A 21,687-nucleotide genomic window follows, 5' to 3' on the forward strand; every position below is an offset into this window, starting at 1 on the left:
TTCAAAATCTTATGGAAACATGAATATATGCAACCTGAAGTTAAAGAAGCTGTGTTAACAACTTTTTAGAGGTGAAGAATCTAAAACCATGGCGAGATGGACCAAAATTTTATAGCAATTGGAGAAATAAAACCTGCATCTTAGATCAGGATATGAAAACTCGTATCACTTTGACTTTCAGTCTGTGCTTCAGAAGACTGGCCTTCATCTACATGAAAAAATCCTTCCTTCTCTACTCAAGCAGCAAAGTCTTCTCTGCCAAACTTTACTTGCATTACTTCTAACATCTTGAGAGCTAAAAAGCGATGTCGAAGCGTAAGAGCACCCCTTAATATACAACATACAATGTTTGCAAACATGGAAAGAACTACAAGAAGGATATTTCGGATAGTAAAATGTACTTTGCATTATTTATAGTGACATTAAGTAAAGGAAATGAGACCAGCACTACAGGATTTGACTATTAAAGTTGTCTGGTGTTGAGTCCTTTTGCACGTTTAAGATCATCAAGATCTTAAGAAACAGAAAGGATACTCTTAACGGAGGTAAAGCCGTCTTTCTTACAGGTGTTCTCTAGTCTGCTGTAGACAGCAATCTGATAACAAGGTCCTGGGCAGACAGACCTTGATTCAGTATGGTTAGTCTTTTATTAAGTGTGTTCAGTGGAAGTTTTCTAGTACCAGCAAGACTAGACTCTACCACCAACTATTGATATGTACTCGATTCTGCTTCAGAACAGATTACAGGGCCTTTTGAGATCCTTCCCAAAATATTTTTTTTAAAAACAGCAAGACAGGTATTATTGTTAATACATAAGGTATTAAAAAAAAAAACAACCTGTGACCACAATGAAATGTTAAATTCTACCACGACAGAGAAGTGTTTTTCACTGACATGAACAAACACTGAAGTATCCAAATTTGTTTATGAAGATGAATACAACAAAGTTGAGACTGAACTGAGGACTTAAAAAAAGTGATTTTCACGATTAGTGATAGAATCTATACTCTGAAAAATAATACTGACTATAACTTATAACAGCAAAAAATTATGTCTGTATTTTCTAAGGGACATGTTAGTATTAACCAAGGATAAAGGTTCTGGTGACAGTATGCTCAACTGTTCTGCTGGCAGAAGAAAAATGTATCTGAATTGTGCTGTTGTCACTTTATCTATCCTACTGATTAGCATGCACTTACTTATTTATTCTTCTTTTTGGCTTCAACATAAGACACTTGTACTTGCCAAATCTGTGGTATAACCCTATGGAGATGTACACAAAAGGAATACATTGAAACAGAAAACTCAATTCCTCAGTTTAACCAATGACAAAGATTCTACAGAAAATTTTCAATTTCAGTTTTCAACTCTTTCCATTACATTTGTATGGATTATTTATTATTTTTAAGAAAGAAAAAGATGGCTTATTAAAAAGTAATGATGGAGCAACAATAAGAAAACAACAATGTATTAACAGTAAACTCAACTGTGCTTTATTCAATGCTTCGTTCTCAGCTTAGGAAGCCAGCTTCCAAAGCACAAAAGCACCAGCAAGACATGAGGATTTTGGAATTTCTCTTAATAAATATTTCCCCCACCTACGGTATATCTAGACCACTTATGTAATATAGCAGACATTCATTTTTGTGTTAGACAGATAAATGGCAGTATTAGAGCACAAGGTTTCTCAAAAAGCAATGTTGTAGGGACTTTATTGATCATGAAGCACAGAACCAACCATCAGACATGGTACCAGAATGCACAGGTCACACGTGTTTCTGGCAGTAACTTTGCTGACTACTGATCAACATACCATACGGTAAGAAAGGTATCCAAATTGTTCTTGCTGTAAGACAGTATGTGCGAAAGCAGTCACTGAATTTAATTATATAGCCTCCATAAGCAGCCATTACTATCTAGAACTACAATCCAGTCAAACACTACAGACAAAGAAAATTTTTATTATATGAACAGAATATTCCTAGAAACTGTAAAACTTACCTCATCTCAGTTATCCATTCGGCACCAGTAACACACTTTCTCTCACTTCCTTGCTTTGACGGACCTATGCCATCAGTTTTATCCCTAATACATGACACCTCATATTTCAGTACATCATTCCTTACATCCCATCCCTCAGTATTCCATTGTAATTTCTGATGACCACAATAAATCGCCTAGGGATAACTATTGTACTCATAGGAGGACAAAATTTGAGATCCAATTTCAAAGTCTATTAAGTATTTCAGAATACCAGTTTGATGAGCACGAGCAAGGAGTTCAGACAGAAGACACCTATATCCAGTGGGATTCTGAGGGTATGTGCAGTGGACTTGTTGAATGTCCAGCTTAACAATACTCCACACTCAGATAGGTACTGTACATTTCCAAACACTACCACCAAACACAAATCCCTAAACAAGTGTAAAAGTTAGTATTAGGCACACATTGTCTACTAATGTGTTCTGTGTATACCACAATGCAGCCATAATTTCATTTTTACCGTTACAGATCTTCTTTCAATTCAGGGCCCTCAGAAGCTGGGGTGGTGGTGGTAGAAGTTGTTCTTTAGGTTTTTTTTAATCACAAGCACTGGGAAAAAACTACAATTGAAGCCATAGTTTGGGTATAAATAATGACTCAGACAACTGTTTTTTATTTTCATTTTTGTTTTCACTGACTGAGAATGTAAATTGAACTTTAGTGCTATTGTGCTTTGTTCTCCCTCTCTGTGAAAATGTGTTCTGCATTAAATTGCATGGATAAACTAGAACAGCTCCAAATATCACCCTTCACCTTTTGTATAACACAAGAGCCAAGAAAAGATAGAGAATGTGGTTTTATGACCAACAGATGGTGTAATTGGTATCATAGATGTTTTTATGTCAGGGGGTCGTAGGTTCAGCCTCCATCTGGAGCCTTCTCAGATCTGCTGTGCAGCTAAATGATTAAAGAAGCTATATTGGGTCAAAAACACAACCACCTGCCTGAGGGTAAAAGTACTGCTTCCTTGATCTAGCTGTTATACTACAGTTGCCTCCCATATTACAGTTCTCAAGCCAACCAATGCAGCAGTTAATACCAACAGGATTCAACAAAATATTCAACACCAATTTGCTCATATCCTTCAAGATTCTCAGTAACTTTTGACGAATCTCATAAAAGTAAGTCTAGTTTTGCTTACTTGAGTGAAAAGCTATTCTAACTCAGGCTGACAAATAATTGCAACAGGCCAAAACCCAAGGAAAAGGAAACAAGTATGCTGGGTAGACCTTTAGAGATTCAGCATTGGTCAGTTGGCCAAGATGGCTCACATCTCCCAATCAGAATTAGACACATTTGTATTCTGATGGTAAAAAGCAACATTAATACTCAACACAATTGGTCTTAGTTGCAGTTTCTGGATGAGGGTCAGAACATCAACAAAAATGCCCTAATCCTACAGTAATAGGGTTATATATGGTTTACCTGGCTAAAAGGGTATACAGACAGATCAAAACCAGCAATTTATGCACGAGGTCATCAGTTTACTTCCCTTATGGGGCGAGTATTAGCAGTAATAAATGCACAAAGTCAGTGAAACCATGACTTCAGTGGAAATCAATACTCTTCACTTCCATGAGGTAGGGATTCTGCATACTTTTAGTATCATCGTTATGTGGTGCACCAAACTTGCCTGGGATACCTCATGATTTAAGTGTTCTTTATAGTACTGATGCCAGAGAGCTTACCTGGCTAACACTGGAAATAAGTAAAATGTTTCTGTCTAATAAAAAACCCCATGCAAATTACCATAGTTTTATGCAGTTCTGCCACAAAGCATCCTATTACTCTTCGCAAACTCTGGATAGCAGTACTCCTATGCCAGACAAAAACAACGGTCCAGGATCTGAATTTTAAAGATAACGACACAGGTATGAGTCAAATGCTTTCTATTATTGCATTTTGTGTGCCTGTACGTAAAAGAATAGTAAAGTGAAACTCTCTTTCAAAATCTCAAAATGCTCCCTTATATTGTATTTTAAGGATTCTCCCATACTAATGAAAAACTTGGTATTTATTAGTACTTTAAAATAAGCTTTAACACAAATTAAAACCTAATGTTAAATATACTGGTTTATTTTCAAAACTTAAACACAAACCCTATAATTTTAAGTGAACAGAAATACGAAGAAAACAACATGTGATCTCATTACTAGCTTTAAAAGTTTCTCTTTCCCTATACAACTGAACTGACAGCCTACTAGATCTCTGCAGTCACTTGCTGAAGATTTCTCTGGCAAACCTACATACCTGAGGCCGAGCTTCAAAATCAGAAATTTCAGCTGTTGATAACATGCAAGATTATGTGCTTCTTTTTGCAGATCCCTAAACAAAATATATATGTACATATGTCTTCAGAAAGCAGTTGCTTATGAATTGCAGGTGAAGTTTTAACTGCACTTTCTTTAACGCTAAACATGTTTTTACATAGGGCATCATTCACATTGTGTGTGTTTACTGGTATAGGAAAAACTTGAGATACAGATGAGGGGAAAAAAAAGGCGTATTTTCTCTCTCATATACACAAAAAAAATGCATTTCTATTTATTTTTACTTACCAGAAGCAGTGAAATATCTTCCTTTAACAAAGGAAACATATTCTCTCTGCTGAAGAGCACTTTTCCTGATCGCCTGTACTATGGGAAGGATAACAAACACCACATCAATGTAATAACATATATTTCCATTCCAGTCATCTCTGAATAGTTGACACATTTCAAGTGGACACAGGATTTATGAAAATGACTAATTTTAGCCGACCACACAAAAATATTTACACTAGCTGCCCAGCATATTGCCTAGACATTTCAGTGCCTCTAAGTGGGAAACATCATTGACATAATTATTCAGCAGCCAAGAAAACAAGTCTGTGAAGTTAAGTACTTCTATGTGAATTCACGTAGCCTGTCTTCGTGGGTATATTATGTCCCTTGATTACTGCTCAGGAACATCCCACAGTTCCATGTAGTTCTTGGGAGAAAACCATAATGAAAACACTTTACAAAAATAAATAGGCAGAGAACTGCAAGTAATAAGGAGGTCACACATCCTGAGACTGTTGTGAAACACAGCACGATGCTCCTATGCTATCTGAGAAACCTACCTTGCTCTTGCGTGAATTTCAGGAATTATTTCATAATGTCAAGGCAGCGGATAATTTCACAGGAGAAGTGATAATGAGAAGACAGGACCCACACCTGGGTCTTCCCAGAAAACCTGAAAATAACCCCCTTTCACCTCTAGGTTCTTTGGTAAACACATGAGCATTTAAAGTTATCCATTGGTCTAGAAGTTGCTGTTCCAGTGTCATCTGTAACACAGACGTTTCAAACTTCTCTTTGCCATTAATGCCTGGCAAAAGCAATACTGTGATGTCTGTAAAGAGTAAGAGAGCAGGATTAATCAACGGCCTTTTGGGCTCTGTTCTATTGAATAGAGACACAGCAGCTAGAACAGAGTCTGCTTCCACAGCGAGATGCTCTTCCTCCATTTGTCTCCTCAAATCCATCAATACTATCTTAAGGGACAATAAACACACAAAGGTGCGTACTAGCAGCCTAAGACTCTTCTGAGGCTACTCCTGTTTTCTGGAAGTAAAAGGCTGTGTCAGTCCCTTCAGTCACCAAATAAGATACTCAAATGCTAAACAGATTGGGCATTGTGCAAGTTTCACGATGCCCATCAACAGTTCCACAGTAAACTACCCCAAAGGCAAATGTTGCTGCCATTTCTCCATCTGGACAACAAGAACCCCTTCACCCATGAGTCAGCTTACTACACCTTTCTTCTGCCCTGCTGGCTGCACAAAGAATCTCTGTGGCCAACGCAGTACACATATGCTGAACTTTTTTTTTTTAAATTTAAGGGTTGAAGTAGCCAAAACTTGTTCAAACCTTGCCATTTGATACCATCTCTTAGCTCTGCTTAAAACTGTTAAGGTTATTTTTTTTTTAACCTAGCTGGTTTCAACTCTTTCCTTAGCCCAGCATAACGAATGTATTTATAGAAAGATGTGTGGATACGTAATAAATTCCCTTTGTTATCACACATCGAAGTCTTCTTCCAGGTTGCAAAGGGTATACATAACTTAATTCATTTGCTAGTTTCTACATGATCTCGCAGCTGCATCTAATTTTGCTGTAAGGTGAGTCACTATCACTGTTTTTTCTTGCAAACACAGTTTCTGATGTGCAACAATTTCCAGTACTTTGAACTTAGCTCACCATTCTCCAATGAGCATTGTTACTCCCTAGACTTGGGTGGACCAACAATGGGTGAGCAACAATTCTGGTGACAATGAACTTCTGTAACCTAGCCTCATTACTACTGATAGCTAGGATCCTGCTGTTCATTTTCTCCACTGCAGCTCCACTGCAGCACTTTGCATTCTTCTCTCTTATTACTCTTAATCAGCACTTAATGAGCACTTTATGTTTCATGCTCAAACTGAGGGCCCCTCAAATACCACCAAATTCCACCTTTGTAAAACACATCACTATCTTACTGTCTTCACCTCACAGCATTCAAAAAAATGTTTCAATTTTTGACCTGTAACTGCAGTATGTCTGATACTGCAGCTGTGATATCTTACCCACACTTCATTCTATGGTTTCAAATAGTAAAAAGTTACTAAAACGGCAAAACCGGCCTTCTGTACTTAGAGGTGATCATTGACACTTGAGTCATTATGCGTTTCTACAGATTTCAACTTATGCTTCAAACCTCAAATATGCAGATATTGTAAATTGCATAGCATTCACCAGCACTATGCACCAAGGAACAGATGAGCACTGGAACTAGATTGAAACTGAGTCATTACATTTTCACTGGAATCATCACCTAATAAATCCAATTCGTTTGTACCATCATATTAAACCCCCAATTTAATGCAACTTTCTGCACATCCCACCAGTCAGACAACAGCAACATGTCTCTGCATTTAAGAAATGTGGACATAATCACTAAAACAAGGTCTACTGTATACTAAACACTTTCACTGCTTAAGTAATTTTTAAGCAACTAACAATGCATTTATTTTTGGCTGCTATACTGGAAAATGAAGGAAAAAAAGCAGGAAGATGACTGGAAAAAAAAGGCGCAGGAAATAGCAAAAGCTTCAAGAAATGAGAGCGCAACTTATTTAAAAGTTCTGATCTTTTAAAGTCCTTAAACATTTTAAAATTCTTATTCTCAAGACAGCAACTTAGGTATAAGCAATTATTTAAAATTTGCTTATTAACAAAGTTTGAAAATCAGCACATTTCAGTAAAACAATCTGCATATGATCATTCCTATGGCTTAACTTCTTCCATGTAATTCTTTTATCCATTAAAAAGTCAGGAAATTTATTATTGCAAATGCTGATTACTGTTTGCTAGCAATTCTTTGTGTGTAGCTTGACCATGGAAATCTAAGGATGGATCAAAATAGATCTATAGTCTTTCACCAAAAAAAAAAATTCTATCTGAACAGTCATAAATAGGAATTTTGTTACCATCAAGTATTCCATAATATCAGCTACTTTAAAGGCTGCTTAAATACTCCCAGATTTTAAACCTAACGGCTGCATACAAAGGTAAGGGGTATCATATTCTGTTTAGATTCTGTAACTGAAGTTCACATTCACCATTGACACCAAGGCAAAACTTTACTCAGTACAAACATGATAAACACAACTGAAGCTAGCTTATAAAAAAAATATTATCCTGGACAAAGTTAAAACAAAAAAGTTAATATTTGATCTTTCAGCAATTAACTGTATAGAACAGCCATTTCATTATCTTGTTATGTGAAAGAACAGAAAAAGTCCAAACCACTGAAAAATGACGATAGGAAGTCAAAACCACCTTTCAGATTATCACGAAGTGCTGGTGTTACATCACATTTTTTATCCTCTCTCTTTAGCATCAGTCTAACATTTACTTACTGTAACGCACTGCGTTTAAATTCTTTCTCTTGCATTCCCCCCAACACCTACTGTGACATTCTTTGGTAATCAGCAAAGGGCTTACTCCAAAAGAAACCCAATTTTGAATAGTGCAAGTGTCAAAAATTATTGCCACTTCCTGAGTTATAATCACAGAACTACAGAATCACAGAATAGCCCAGGTTGGAACGGACCTCGAAAGATCGCCTGGTCCAACCTTTCATGGGAAAGGGAGCCTAGATGCGATTACCCACCAATCTCTCCAGTCGTGTCTTAAAAACTCCAGCGATGGGGACTCTACCACATCCCCGGGGAGGTTGTTTTCCAGTGATTGACTGTTCTTCTCACTGTAAAAAATTTCTTTATGTCAAGATGTAACCTTTCCTGGTGCAACTTGCACCTATTGCCCCTTCTCTTCTCCATGTGGCTTCTTGTGAAGAGAGAGCCTCTGCCCTCTTTGTAGATGCCCTTTAAGTACTGGAAAACTGTGATGAGGTTCCCCTGAGCCTTCTCTTCTCCAGGGAGAAGAGACTTGAATCCTTCAGTCTTTCCTCACAGGGCAGTGTGTCCATTTCCACTAAAATCTGAAAAATCCATCAACAGCAAGACAAAACCCCAAACTAGTCTATGATTCTATGAAAGTAAGTCCATTATCTTACTAGCAAAAAAACTGCCACAGAACATAAAACCACAAGAAATGTTATCCAGACACTTCCTTTTATTAGGACACTGAAACAATTTAATGTACAAATGCTTTGTGTTAGTTGTAAATATTTCCTCTGTTTAAGCAGCATTTACAGCTCGTGTACATTTCTCGAGTCATCTTAAGATGCAAGACACTTTTGCGGTAGCAACTTCATAGATCAGTGAATGCTAACACTCCACAATCCTGTTTAAAATAATAAAGTCCAGATGGAGTGACAGAAAGGAGACAGTACACCATTCTGTGCAGTGACTGGGATCATATTTCAAAAGTGGGGAAAAAAAAAAATCAGTTATTCAGCCATACTTCTCTTTAATACTCTCCTTATGCATTTCACCTCCTATCCAAAAATGATTACTATAATAAACAGAAAAGGCATCTGTAGGTTCTCCTATAAAAACAATGAACCTACACAAATAACAATCAATTATTTTTAAATATTCAAGGAAAACAGATCTGTTTAAAAAAAGAATATATGTATAATGTAGACATGTTTCTTCAAGCCAAAATACCTTCGAAGTATAAATTCTTTCCAGTCCATCCCAGTCCCCACATATTGCAAACAATTGCCTTCATCAGGACAATTTCAATAAATGGCCACCTTATTACAGTTGAAATGCATTTCTTCTCAACTACCAGATACTGATCTTCAGTAAGAAAAAAATTAACAACATCTATTTTTGATCACTATTTATTATCCTGGTGCTTCCACTTAGCTGAAACTTTGTTCCAAATACTTGGCAGGGCAAAATACATAAATTAGTTGAATGAAAATTAAGAATCCAGTTATTTATTTTCAATAGAAACTTTGAAGTTTGAGATAAGGCCCTTATGTGTTTGATTCACCTCACAGTATCCTCCTGAATAGCCTTCCATTTATTTACTAAGACCCCAGCCTCGCTCCCACACCTGAAGAAATCGATGAAAAAATCCAGCTTCATCCAAACATAACCACAAAGCAACTAAAACAGGCTTGTTCATAAATTTATCAGCCTAGAGTACTTAGAGCTTAAGCACCTTAACAGGCTTCCGATTTTTTAATGTCAAAAGTTTAACCAGAATCACCTGCTGCCTCCCTAACCCCAACCAACTTTTTTCCCCAGAGCCGTCCTTCCCTTCATCTGCTTGCCATGTCAGAGACATTTATCAAAAAAGTCAAAATGAAGAGGGCTAGACACACTTAAACTGACCAGGGATCTCTCTCTCCACCAGCTACATCTCATAAGCGCCTTCATTTCTCACAGAGACCACGTATATATCCTGACAGTAAAACACCCATTGTACTTCAAGTGCTATCAACCATAAGGTATTCACTTTAGTGTGATCTAAATGCTTCTTTTCTATACACTGGTAAACAACAAAAATGGACAAAGGCAGTTTTACCAATGTTTTAATGCTGGGTTTGTGTTTGCCAAATGAATCAGATGATAGTATCTCTTAGCAACATACTTGAACTTTTGTTTCATCAGAACCACTTAGTCACAGCTTTGAAATTGCCAGAAATTCCACTCTACTTCCTGCCAATTTAGGTGTTATCACTTCATTTTAAAGCAAGAACAAAAATAAAAACCAAACCCATGTATCTAAAGATTGTTGCTAGTTCTCAAAAGTGCAACCAAAAAAAATCCCCCACTTGCAGACAACCTAAAACAAAAAGCAAGAAGTGAATATAGATTCTGCAACCTAGTATTTCAATGCTAATTGGTGATTTGCTTACCTTTACAAGTTTATCTTGAACTCCAAAATCATTTATTATGCTACACTGGAACCCAAGTACCTCATTTGTTCCCAGCTTATACATCAAAGGCTTAATCAAACCAAAAATGACTCACAAGCTCCACGTATAGTAATGAGTTTTAATTTCCATTTCTCGCAATCTCTGAGGGTCTTGAGAAAGTTGATTGTTCCGCACTTCGGTTCCAGTCTGTAAAATGGCAATCAGCTTCCTTCCGCACATTTTTTCTCTTTTAAATTGTTGGCTTCTCACAGGCTTTTACTCACAGTTAATAGAGAAAAACATAAATGTCAGTGAAAAGGGAATACTCCTTCACATTGGGATGAAGGTTTCTCCACATTGCACAGATAATTATTTCACCATTTCAAATAGTCAAGCAACAATCACAAAAGTGCCCCAACACAGCTTTAGCTGGTTTATCTGAATGTATGCAGGTGAGAAGTTTTGAAAGCCAGCACAGAGACAGTCCCTACGAACTGAAGGAGGCAATAGACTATGCTCATCTGATGCAGAATATTCAACAAAATATGGTTGATCATGCTACAAAATCTAATTATATGATAAGTAAAAATCTGAATCAAACATGATTAAGTTTTTATTTAAACAATGACATTTCTCAAAAATAGTCCTGTAGTCCTTGTAGCAGCAACCGAAAAGGCACGTAAGTACAAAACAACCCAGAATACAGATCAGGCAGAATATAAAATTTTTAAATGGGCATTCTTAAAACAAAATCCTGAAATACATAGCTATAGTTTTTATTTTATAAAAAGGTACAGCTTACTGTCATCCTTCCTTACCAAGTTCCTCTGATTGGTGTAATGTGTCCATCCATCTGTGTAATGTTCATCTGTGCTTACTGAAAATCCTGACAGCATAACCTCCAGATATTACTATCCAATTATGTGGGGATTTTATGTGCACATATTGAGTCGTATTTCAGTAGTATTTGTACCACCTAAACTCTTATTAGCTATCTGTGAGTCCTCCCTTCTAAGGTATAGCTGTTTAGAGATAAAACTTAGCACACACCATTTTAGTGCTTCAAAGTAGTTTGACTAAGCTAGTATTTAGTTACTGTTTCAAAACCTTGGTTCATTCTTCATGTTGCTTAAGACTCCCCTTCAAGACTGGTGCAAAGGCCCCCTGACTGAACATACTATAATGGAATTACACCAGTTTCACAATTCAGAGGTTTCAGCTTAGAGGTTTTAAAGTTAATAATATGAAAAACCTCACCCATAATATCAAATATGCATATAATTACATATGAAATGCAGGAAGCAAATAGTATGAATAGTATGAATTTACTATTTAGGTAATTATATTCTCTGGCCAGGCATTCTTAAAAACTGGCTTCCAAAAATGGTTACAGAAAGATAGAAACAAAAAAGAACTGAAGTTCCTCCTATAGTTCAATAATAAATGACATAATATAGCACAAAATTATCTCTTAACATGTTATTTTCTCCCTTTTGGCAGTATTAGGAAGAACCTATCTTCATTCTGGGGGGAGAATAATTCCTTGAAATTTATTTAAGTTCCTACATTCTGAGAATATGCAGAGAAAACAATACATTTTAGATATTTTTGGAGAAAACTGAATGTTCATATACATTTTTGAAAACATTTAAGTGTTTGAAGAAATAAATTTAAAACTTTTTAAAATGCAACTTATGAAAGAGTCCTGTATGCAACAGTGATATCCCATTTTAAGGAATGCTAGTAAATGGTAGAGTTTGAATTGCAGGTACACTGTGTCATTCACCAGTTCCAAAATTCAGCATTCTTCCCCTCACTGCATTTGTACCATTCTGGAACAATCTTGTTACTCAGTCAGGTTTCAATGCCATCAGTGGAAGAACTTGAATATCTGAAGTGAAGTCACTATACAGTGTAAAACACTTATCCTGATAATTTGGGGAAAGAGGAATCCAAAACAGCAGTTTAATTCAATACAGACTGTGCAGCTTCCTTAAGAAGTGATGCAGCTTTGTCCAGTTCTTGTTCTGTTTGTTCCACTGTTATCACTACTCGAATACTAGAAAAAGAAAACCAGAACGTGCACAGTAAACTCTACTCCTTGCCTTCAGCTTTAGACTTTTCTTGTACTAATTTTAACACATTAAGATCACTATCTCTAGGGAAATTATTATGAATTCAAATTCAACCAGAAACAAGACATATGACTAAACAGAAATGGTCAAACTACTTTTTTTCCCCCCATACACACCACAGAAATTTGATTATCATTTTTACCTGCAGATGTGCAGCTCATGGAAATGTGCCTGGTAACAGGCAACATGCTGATCACTGAGATTCAGGTAGTTTTGATACAGTTATTTCAGGGTATTACCTTCCTGTAACAGTCACTGAAAATATACCTCAAAATGGAGCCTTTCCCATTTTTTTACAGGGCCAACTATTCAATCCAGTCTACTGAACAAAACCCCATCATTGTATGAAAAGAGACAGAGAGGCATATCGAATAAAATGAAATAATGTATTGACTTTCTACTAACCTGGGTGGAGGAAGACATTTTTCTTCTTTCTCCAAATAGCGGGCCTGAGTTAATGCAATACCACTATTCATGCACTACAAATAAAGAAAATACAGCAGTCGTCAATCTGGGAACTTCTGGTATATCCTTTTGATCACCAAATACGTATAACTAACTTTTATGAGTTTGGGGTCAGGATAACTTTAAGTTCTTTCCCAAATGGAGGTTTTGAAGGTTGTGCAAAATGATCTCTGATTTTAATACAGCATAAACACATAAAACAGGTTAGGGTCTAGCTTCTTTAGCTGTCACCTCTAAGTAATCAGACAAAAATGCTGTATTAAGTAGGCTACTAAATCATATTTTCAAGGAAATCAACTTCAGAGTTTCTTTTTGTTGTGTAATCTTGTTTACCTGCCACCTGAAATATAAAACTTCCCTATCAACCTTCATCTCCTTCATGTGGGAGAAAGAGAACAACTACATATTGAAGATGGAAAAAATACTACATACAAAACATGAGATTCTTCACACAAAAAAGCAAGTTCATGGACTCAAACAAGCAAAATTACAGAAAGCTAGACCTCAAATGGTTAAAATACACCACCAGAACTCTGTTCAAATGATACCCTTTATTCTTATGAACATCATAAAAGTTTTCTAAGCAACAGTTTTATATGCAAATTTAACTTGAATTATGAAGTACATAACAGGAAATAATTTTCTGAAGTAAAAGGTCTAATATACATTTTTATCCAGTGCTACAGACCTAAACATCTGCAGCAAGAAATAGCTAGAAGGTGGTCTTTAATATAGCCCTATAGTCAGCAAAGAAACTGAGTTTCTTGCAGCATTCCTGCAAGACATTCCAACAAGTTACCCAACAAGCCTCCCTACCCATATGCACTTCATTCATTATTCACATTCAAAGGCAATTATGTATTTTAATTGCTATGGGGCCACTTACATAATCAACAACTCTTTTGAGTAACTTCACATCATTTTCTCGAGATCCACAGCTCTCTTCCAACTGTAGGTGCAATGCTGGAGAAAAACATTCTCCCACTACTTTTAAGCCAGATATTCTAAAACAAATAAAAAGCCTTTAATACACATCCTACTTGAACACTAGATAGTAAGTGTTTCCCCTTTCTAGGTGGCGAGTGAGAAGAGAGAGATATTTCACTTTACTAATACTAATGCAGACAAAACATATGTGCATTTCAGCTTGCAATAGGTAAAGATAACAAAACTTATCAAGTGAATGTCTTTCCTAAGGAGTTTACTAAATGTAGTTTCAGCAAGTTTCTGTAACAATAGTGATTCCTCCTTTTGCAAAAAGGATTAATGATTCCGAAAGTTTGAAAGGATCCTTATGAAGTTGTAGGAGAAATGTTAGTGTTAGGCCTGTATGCTGCTGATAAAAACACAGCTCGCTAAGTCAAGTCTTTGGAGTCTACATTAAAGAAAATAAATAATAATAAATCATTTTACCCACTTACGTGAGAAGAAAAAACAAGGTTTATTTTTTTGGAAAGACTTCTGATTTTAAATTATTTCCTGTGGAAAATCTTTACAACATCATCTGTCACTTAGTCAGAAGCTCCTCTAAAACTAGTTGTATTACTAGAATTGCTCCCACATCTGTACGTAGGGACAGTTGTTAATCGAGTTCCTAGAATCTGATTGAACGATTGACATTTGATTGTCAAAAAATGATTGACATTTGGTTGTCATTGTCCTGACACATCATATAATCATATTCAGGACTGAGTTATTCCCCTCCAAAAAACTGTATCCAATACCCAAGCAAGACCTCTGGTGTCCAAAATTAACAGGTCCCATAAACGCATGTCTACCATCAGCCGTAATTTTGACTTCCTGACTTTGATGAGCTTGCCTCACACACATTGTAAGCTTATACCCTCATTTGCAAATAAGTTTTCTATTTTTACAAAGTTCAAGACCCAGTCAGAGCAGAAGAGATGTTAAATCCATAAACACCAGAACTGGAGCCTGTAAGAGAGAGAATTGACACTACAAACACACTGAATCAATTATAACCTTGAAAAAATAAAATTATACTCTAGCATGGAAAGTATCTTGCATTATTTCTACAATGCTATTTCAATTCACAGTCCATTCCAGAAAGGCAAATCAAACTGATATTCTTCTTCAGCCACAAAACTGCAAACATTCTGGTGCCATTCACCCACACTTGCAAAGTAACCAAACACAAGCGATTTCTTCAATACACAAGCACACACACTGCATTTGTCTCACTAATGCACACATACCTAGGAATCGGGGATAAGACATTTGGTAACATAAAGGACAAGGAAAAGCAGTCCAAGGTCCAGCTACAAGGTAGAAAGACAATACACAGTATAACTGTATAACATATCCGTTCTTAGTTACACTCCCTAGGACCGACCTGACCTCTAAGTAGCGTTCTACAAGTAGGGAGATGAGAGGAGAAGTCAGACAAAGTTTCACCGTAACTTAAATCTATTTGCTGGAGAACAGAGTTTAAGACAAGCTACTAAAACAATTAGGTTTTGTTTAGAGAGATACAGTATTAGCTTCTAGTTATAAAATAGACATTCTTTAATTGAAATAGATAAACTGCCCCCCTCCAAAGAGTAAATGAGAAAAGATGAGTAGGAAGCAAGCTTTGTATCACTTCCACTCAAACTGAGTCTTTGCCTGAAAAACATGCTTTGTATTTGCTATACACTTACTCATAGAGGTTGCTTATAAGTTTCAAACTTAATTTTAAAACTTTTTCTGTCAGTCACAGCTGTAGTAAACTGAACTACATAATTCATCATACCCAACTATTTGAAGAAACCCAGGAGTTTAACATGAGGTCTTCCGATGGCAATACTTCAACTTTCATGTAAAGTATTAACCATGTTTTTCTGAGCCTCTGCCAAATTAAGATTCAACAAGTATTTGAGAATCCAGTGCATGCACACTGTAATTTTCCTGAAATCAGAATTCACTTTCCTAAGAAATGCTGGGAAAGTCTCATTTTCAAACAAAAATGTACAACTCCCACACAAAAAAGAGAGAAGTCTGAAAGATCTGATTTTGAAGTAACAAAGGAACAAAACTAGCCTCCTGAACTCCAACGCTCCTTTTAAGGCCAGTTCTATATTAGTAAATTAAATATGCCTTGGACTGTTTTCTGGCCCTGTGGTGAATGGGTATGGAATGACTCACATCCATACTTCTAAAATCTGAGTCTCCACGGCAGGGTGGCCACATCCAAACTGACTACTGGGAACAGCTCCTGGCTCACGCCAACTCTTGGACTATATCCAGGAGTCCTTCCAAAGAACACTGCTTGGCCTGGGCCAAACCCATGCCACAGATCACTCCAACAATTTGACAGAGTAGACAATCGAGATCCAGTGCCCAGGAATGCTTCCTGACATTAACGTACCAGTATGGATGTAGCCTCAGGGAGCTCCCTCCTCACAACCCTCCGCACCCCAGCTACAAGGCTGGGCTGCAGAACTGAGTGGCAGGACCAGGCTCTCGGCGGTAGGGAACCCTGTGTAGCCAGGCTGCCCTGAACACCATAAACATTTCCATCAGTTTTGCTAACAGAAAACTAGAATGAGGTCTCATTGAAAAAATGTCAAGTTTCTCTGGAAGGGAAAATCTTTAAAAATAAATCTGCTTTTCCCAATGAAAACTTGCTTTATTGGAAAATTCTCAGCCAGGTGTATGATATGCAATAAGTAATGAACTATTTAAGGGATACTACCTACTACTGTCATGCTTTTTAAAAGAACACAAAATTCTGTCCTGTCCATCCTGTCTCCCTGCAACAGAGCTTCTTCTTTTCCATTTACTAAGATACTAGATATTTTTAAATACAAGACAGAAATCTACTTTATCTAAGACTGTTAAGAACATTAAGAATATTCCTGATTTGTGTTAATCGTCCCATCTCTTACTGCATTTTCTTATGCTCTATAAGCTGCCATAGACAATAAGAAAGTAGTTCTATGCAGGTTTCAGAAGAATTCTTCCATTTCTTCCACAAACCAGCACTTGGCTTGTACCCAGAACAGGAATAAACACCAGTCATTCCTCTAGCTTACAACACTATGGTTTCTTCCCCTACCATAGTCTGTATAAGGACCAACATTTTTTTGGAACGCTAATCATGCACTGGTTCTTATATATCAAGTCCTAAATTTCATGGGTTAGTTACACTTTGGCTAAAAGAAAGATTTCCTTTACTTTTAATATGTCCCTCTCACTGTATTTATTCTGAGAAAGGAGAAAAGCTGTGTATTCTTTCCCATTTTCTTTTTGTACAGTTCTACCACCATTTCACGCTCTCTTTTTAAACCAATAGTTAGTTCCACTCTATCCTAGTGAGAGCACCATAAAGAATTGGAGTCAAGCAGCAGCCATGGTTAGGCAGGGAAGATGAGTGCATTTAATATCACAACATTAAAAAAAAGCTTTTTCTGAAAACTTTGCCTCCTCTTCAAACCATCACACACTTTTTCTAGTGTGGTTATTAATTAAAAAGAAAGAAAAACACACTGGACCCTGCAAATGTTGGTTCAAATCTTCTCTCTGATATTGCTTTATGCAATTGTTAGAATAGTGTTCCTGCTACAGGGCTGCCCAATTCCCTGGTGGTGTTAAATCTTTCAAGTTCTTTTCCAGTACAACCTAGAAGAATTATTTCCTTTGCAATTTTTTTGGACCTCTATATTACCACACTGTTTTCCATAAGGCAAAAATACAAAAGTCCTATTAGAGACACTCAGGCATTTTGTCTCCTTGTTGATTTGTGACTATACTAATCACTGGATTTAAGTGAAAAAGTAGGATCAGTCACAGGACAGAAAAGTATCAGCCATGGCTTATTCGCTTCTGTTTTGCAGTGAGTATTAACAAGTAAAAGATTGATAATTTTTCCTTACATTTTTTTCCCTGTATTTTAAACATATTTATAATTACCACCTAAAAATCACAGGTAGAGAAGAATATTACAATTATTCTCCTTTTCACTCAATCATAACATTCTATTACTAGCAAAGAAAAGACACTAACACTTTTCAAGTTACTCTAAAATTATAATTTCAAGCATAGAAGCATCTGGGTATCTTTGACCTGAAAGCCTATGCATTTTAAACCTGTGTTGAAACAGAACACAGACAAAGGAGACAAGGATTATTTGATGGTAGGATTATTCCAAAGAAGTTGAATGTACCTAAAGTTCTAACATAAAACATTCCCTGAGCAGGAAACTGCTTATTTGAAATAACAAGCAACTCACACTGAAAATCTAAGTGACTACTACTACAGAAAAATCAGCTAGTATAATCAATCATGCATTACCGATTTTGTGTGTGTTTAAATGTTATCCATTTCTGTAATACGTAACAGAAAACTGTTGAAGAAAATGAATTGTAAAATACCAGCTAACATATCTGTTCTGCACATTAAACACTCATTAAATAGTCACAGTAATTTCTGTATTTTTTAGTAGCAAAACCTGTCAGGAAAAAAAGCAATTACTCAGTATAGCCATCTTTTAAAACAGTATAGTGTTAGGAAATTTTAAACAGAATTCTTATTTTTCAGATAAATTCTAGCAATTTTCTACATGTCCAGAATAATGAATACTTCTATTACTATTTAACATTCAAGTCTCATATGTAAGAATAATATCGTACTAAAGGTGATTGCAAGGTGCACTGAGTTGTCTGAAAGCGTATCTGCTAAGCTACACCCCAAACGCTTTTACTTAGACATTTTGTTCAAAATGCTTACCAAAACTTCGTACCATTGAAAGCTATCACACTCTCCTAAAGACTTAAATGTATAAGGGCTTGCAAACATCCTCACTAGCATTAAGGTATAATCTCCCTTCAATACCTGTAAAGGGATTTTAAAAACTTGGAACTCTTTTTAGTAGCATAACGGAGACAGTTGGAAAAGGATGACTTTCTTCCTTTAATACATACATAATTTAGTGTACATATCCCAGTCTAAGCATCTGTAAAACCAGAAATAGATTTGGGCAAGGAGAGTTCTTTAAAGTTGGCATGATAAAGGCATGGTCAAATCAACAACAGCCAAAAAACCCCCCAAAAACACACTTACCCCTGTAAAGCTTTGTGAATACGTTCGCATTTAGCCCGGAGAGTCTGAAAAATGTCTACACACAAAAAAAAAAAAAAAAAAAGGAAAAAAAAGAAAAAGGAAAAGGTTTAGATGTCCTGTTTCTACATTACATTTCTGTAAGTCTAAGATTTCAAAAAAAGCATTTGAAAGGAAAACTAAGATATACATATCTGTTGAAGTACTAAGTCTGTTCACTACTCTCCATAATGTTCCTGATTCCCATTTGTTCCAGGAAATGACAGGCTTTTAAGATCTGACAAATGCATTACTTCCCTTTATCTCGTTACTCCAGCTGCGTTAGTTCATGATCATATGGAAAGGATGATACAAACACTTGCTAACTGGATTGAAATGGCAGGTCCAACTTATTTATATCTAAAATATCTACAGCCATGCAGACTCTGCTCCTTGATCCTTTCAACAACTCACTGCTGATTCTTAAACAGGAAACTTTGACTCCTGGACCTGCAAACCTTGGTTCTTTTCCTCAGTAAAGGTTGACCCTCCACTACAGCTAACAGTCCCACAACTTACTCTTAATTTTTTCTTGCTTTTGTTTAACTTCTGAGGACTAGCCATGGGCTACCCAGTAGTTTTTAATCATTTGTGACAAAAATAAACACTGCACCTCTCTGCAGATGTCCTCCAATCTGTTGATGCTAATGAAATACACACAGATTTGGCCTATTTTGTCCTTCTCGTATGCCTCTCGCCCCCTCCACCCCCCCACAAAAAAAAAAAAAAAAAAAATCTTTCTTAGGTTCTAGCAACAAGGGCAATTCTCTGTCTCCTAGAGCAGAAACTCCTGCCTGCCAACTTTATCCAGATGTCCTGTACTTGGTCCTGTCGAAATTGCAGGTGTTTGTTTGCATCATGATCATTCCTGAGACTCTTGCCTGGATGCTTACTTTGAGAAGAAAAAGAAAATTAGGTAGTGCAAGTAGAAAGGAAAGGGTTGTTCAGTCCTGAGGAAATATATTCCCATTTGTTTCTCTACAACCTTCCCTTACTCCATTTGTCTTGAAGGAATTTGTTTTCAAGGAAGCAGCATATCACTAGTCTATAAAGCAGAATAATAATTTCTAATTTGCTTAGTGATAACCATCTCCATCCCTCCTAGCCTCAACTAACTCGCTCATTTTCAGCTGGAAATGAAGGAAAGGGGAGGAAACACTGAAAAAGAAAAGCAGGATGGGAAATTACATGAAGAAAAAATCATGCATGTAAAATTAATTAGCTGAAAAAGAGAGACAACTTAGAAGAGTAAAAGGGTGAGGAATCAAAGCAGGGAGAAGTCCTGGTTTCGGCAGGGACAGAGTTAATTTCCTTCCTAGTAGCTGGTACAGTGCTGTGTTTTGGATTTAGGAGGAGAACAATGTTGGTAACACACCGATGTTTTAGTTGTTGCTAGGTAGTGGTTACACTAGTCAAGGACTTTTCAGCTTCCCGTGCTCTACCGACTGAGAAGGCTGGGGGTGCACAAGAAGCTGGGAGGGGGCACAGCCAGGACAGCTGACCCAAACTGGCCAGAGGGACATTCCATACCATGTGACGTCATGCTCAGCATATAAACTGGGGGGAGTTAGCTGGGGGGGGTGGGGGCTGCTGCTCAGGGACTGGCTGGGCATCGGTCAGCACGTGGTGAGCAATTGTATTGTGCATCACTTGCTTTGTATATTCTGTTGTTGTTGTTATTGTTATTATTATTATTATTATGTTTCAATTATTAAACTGTTCTTATCTCAACCCCCGAGTTTTCTCACTTTCACTCTTCCGATTCTCTCCCCCATCCCACTGTGGGAGGAGCGGGGAGAGTGCGCAAGCAGCTGTGTGGTGCTCAGTTGCTGGCCGAGGTTAAACCACAACAGTCCTTTTTGGCACCGAACGTGGGGCTCGAAGGGTTTGAGATAATGACAGATTAACCAGAGCGCATTAAGGAATTTATACCTGTTAACAGTTGCGGGTCACAATATTTATTCATCTGTTCTCAATATTAGTTTATCTGATCTGTATCATGCTCTTTTTTTGCTGTACATGTTAAAGATTGGTGTTGGTTTTTGCAGTTTGCTGTGCTCTGCAGTGAATAGTGATGTTCTGCCTGGGAGATTTGTTATTAAAACACTGGAACACTGGCCTTGAGCTTCATCTGGTATTTTGAGCTTTGTACTGAAGCCATTACTGTACTTCGGGTACCACTTTGTGGAGACAATTAGCAATTATAGTTCTTCCTCTGAGAGGTTTTTTATGGAGGAAATACAGAATGCCAGCATCGCTACCTTCTTCTATGATGTTTCCTCCTTCATTACGGTAACTTTTCAGTATCTTGAACATCCCTGGGGAGTTAAGGTACTTCTATTGGTATTTCTTGGGAATATTGTTTCGGTTTTGTCTAAGGTTAATAAGCAATTTAAGAATATCATCCAGAGATCTGCCCCAAGGCTGGATAGTTATGAGTGGCAGGGTGTGTGGGATAGCATGGGCAAGTACCTAGGCCAGTGGGCACCCCCAGTGTTTTGGAACTTCACTCCTGGGCAAGTGCAGAATCCTGAAAAATTAGTAGAGTATTTGGACAAAGTATGCTGTCACCCTGGCAACTCCAGAGAGACACAGATCACTG

At 37.0% G+C, this 21,687-nt stretch overlaps 1 protein-coding gene across 1 annotated transcript in view; it reads right to left on the bottom strand.

Moving 5' to 3' along the window:
• Positions 1 to 8,669: 8,669 nt before the first annotated feature.
• The window catches only part of SPTLC1 (serine palmitoyltransferase long chain base subunit 1), a 56,095-nt gene continuing 43,077 nt past the window's right edge, over positions 8,670 to 21,687 (bottom strand). Inside the window, exons 12-15 of the mRNA XM_009287203.1 lie at positions 19,050 to 19,104; positions 13,876 to 13,993; positions 12,930 to 13,003; positions 8,670 to 12,448 (exon numbers count right to left, since the gene is read on the bottom strand). Of these exons, the coding sequence (XP_009285478.1) occupies positions 12,355 to 12,448; positions 12,930 to 13,003; positions 13,876 to 13,993; positions 19,050 to 19,104 (341 nt within the window). The 3' untranslated portion in view covers positions 8,670 to 12,354. The remainder of the gene's footprint in view (positions 12,449 to 12,929; positions 13,004 to 13,875; positions 13,994 to 19,049; positions 19,105 to 21,687) is intronic.

This window comes from Aptenodytes forsteri, unplaced genomic scaffold (genome assembly GCF_000699145.1).
Source record: "Aptenodytes forsteri isolate BGI_AS27 unplaced genomic scaffold, ASM69914v1 Scaffold169, whole genome shotgun sequence".
Taxonomy (NCBI): Eukaryota; Metazoa; Chordata; class Aves; order Sphenisciformes; family Spheniscidae; genus Aptenodytes; species Aptenodytes forsteri.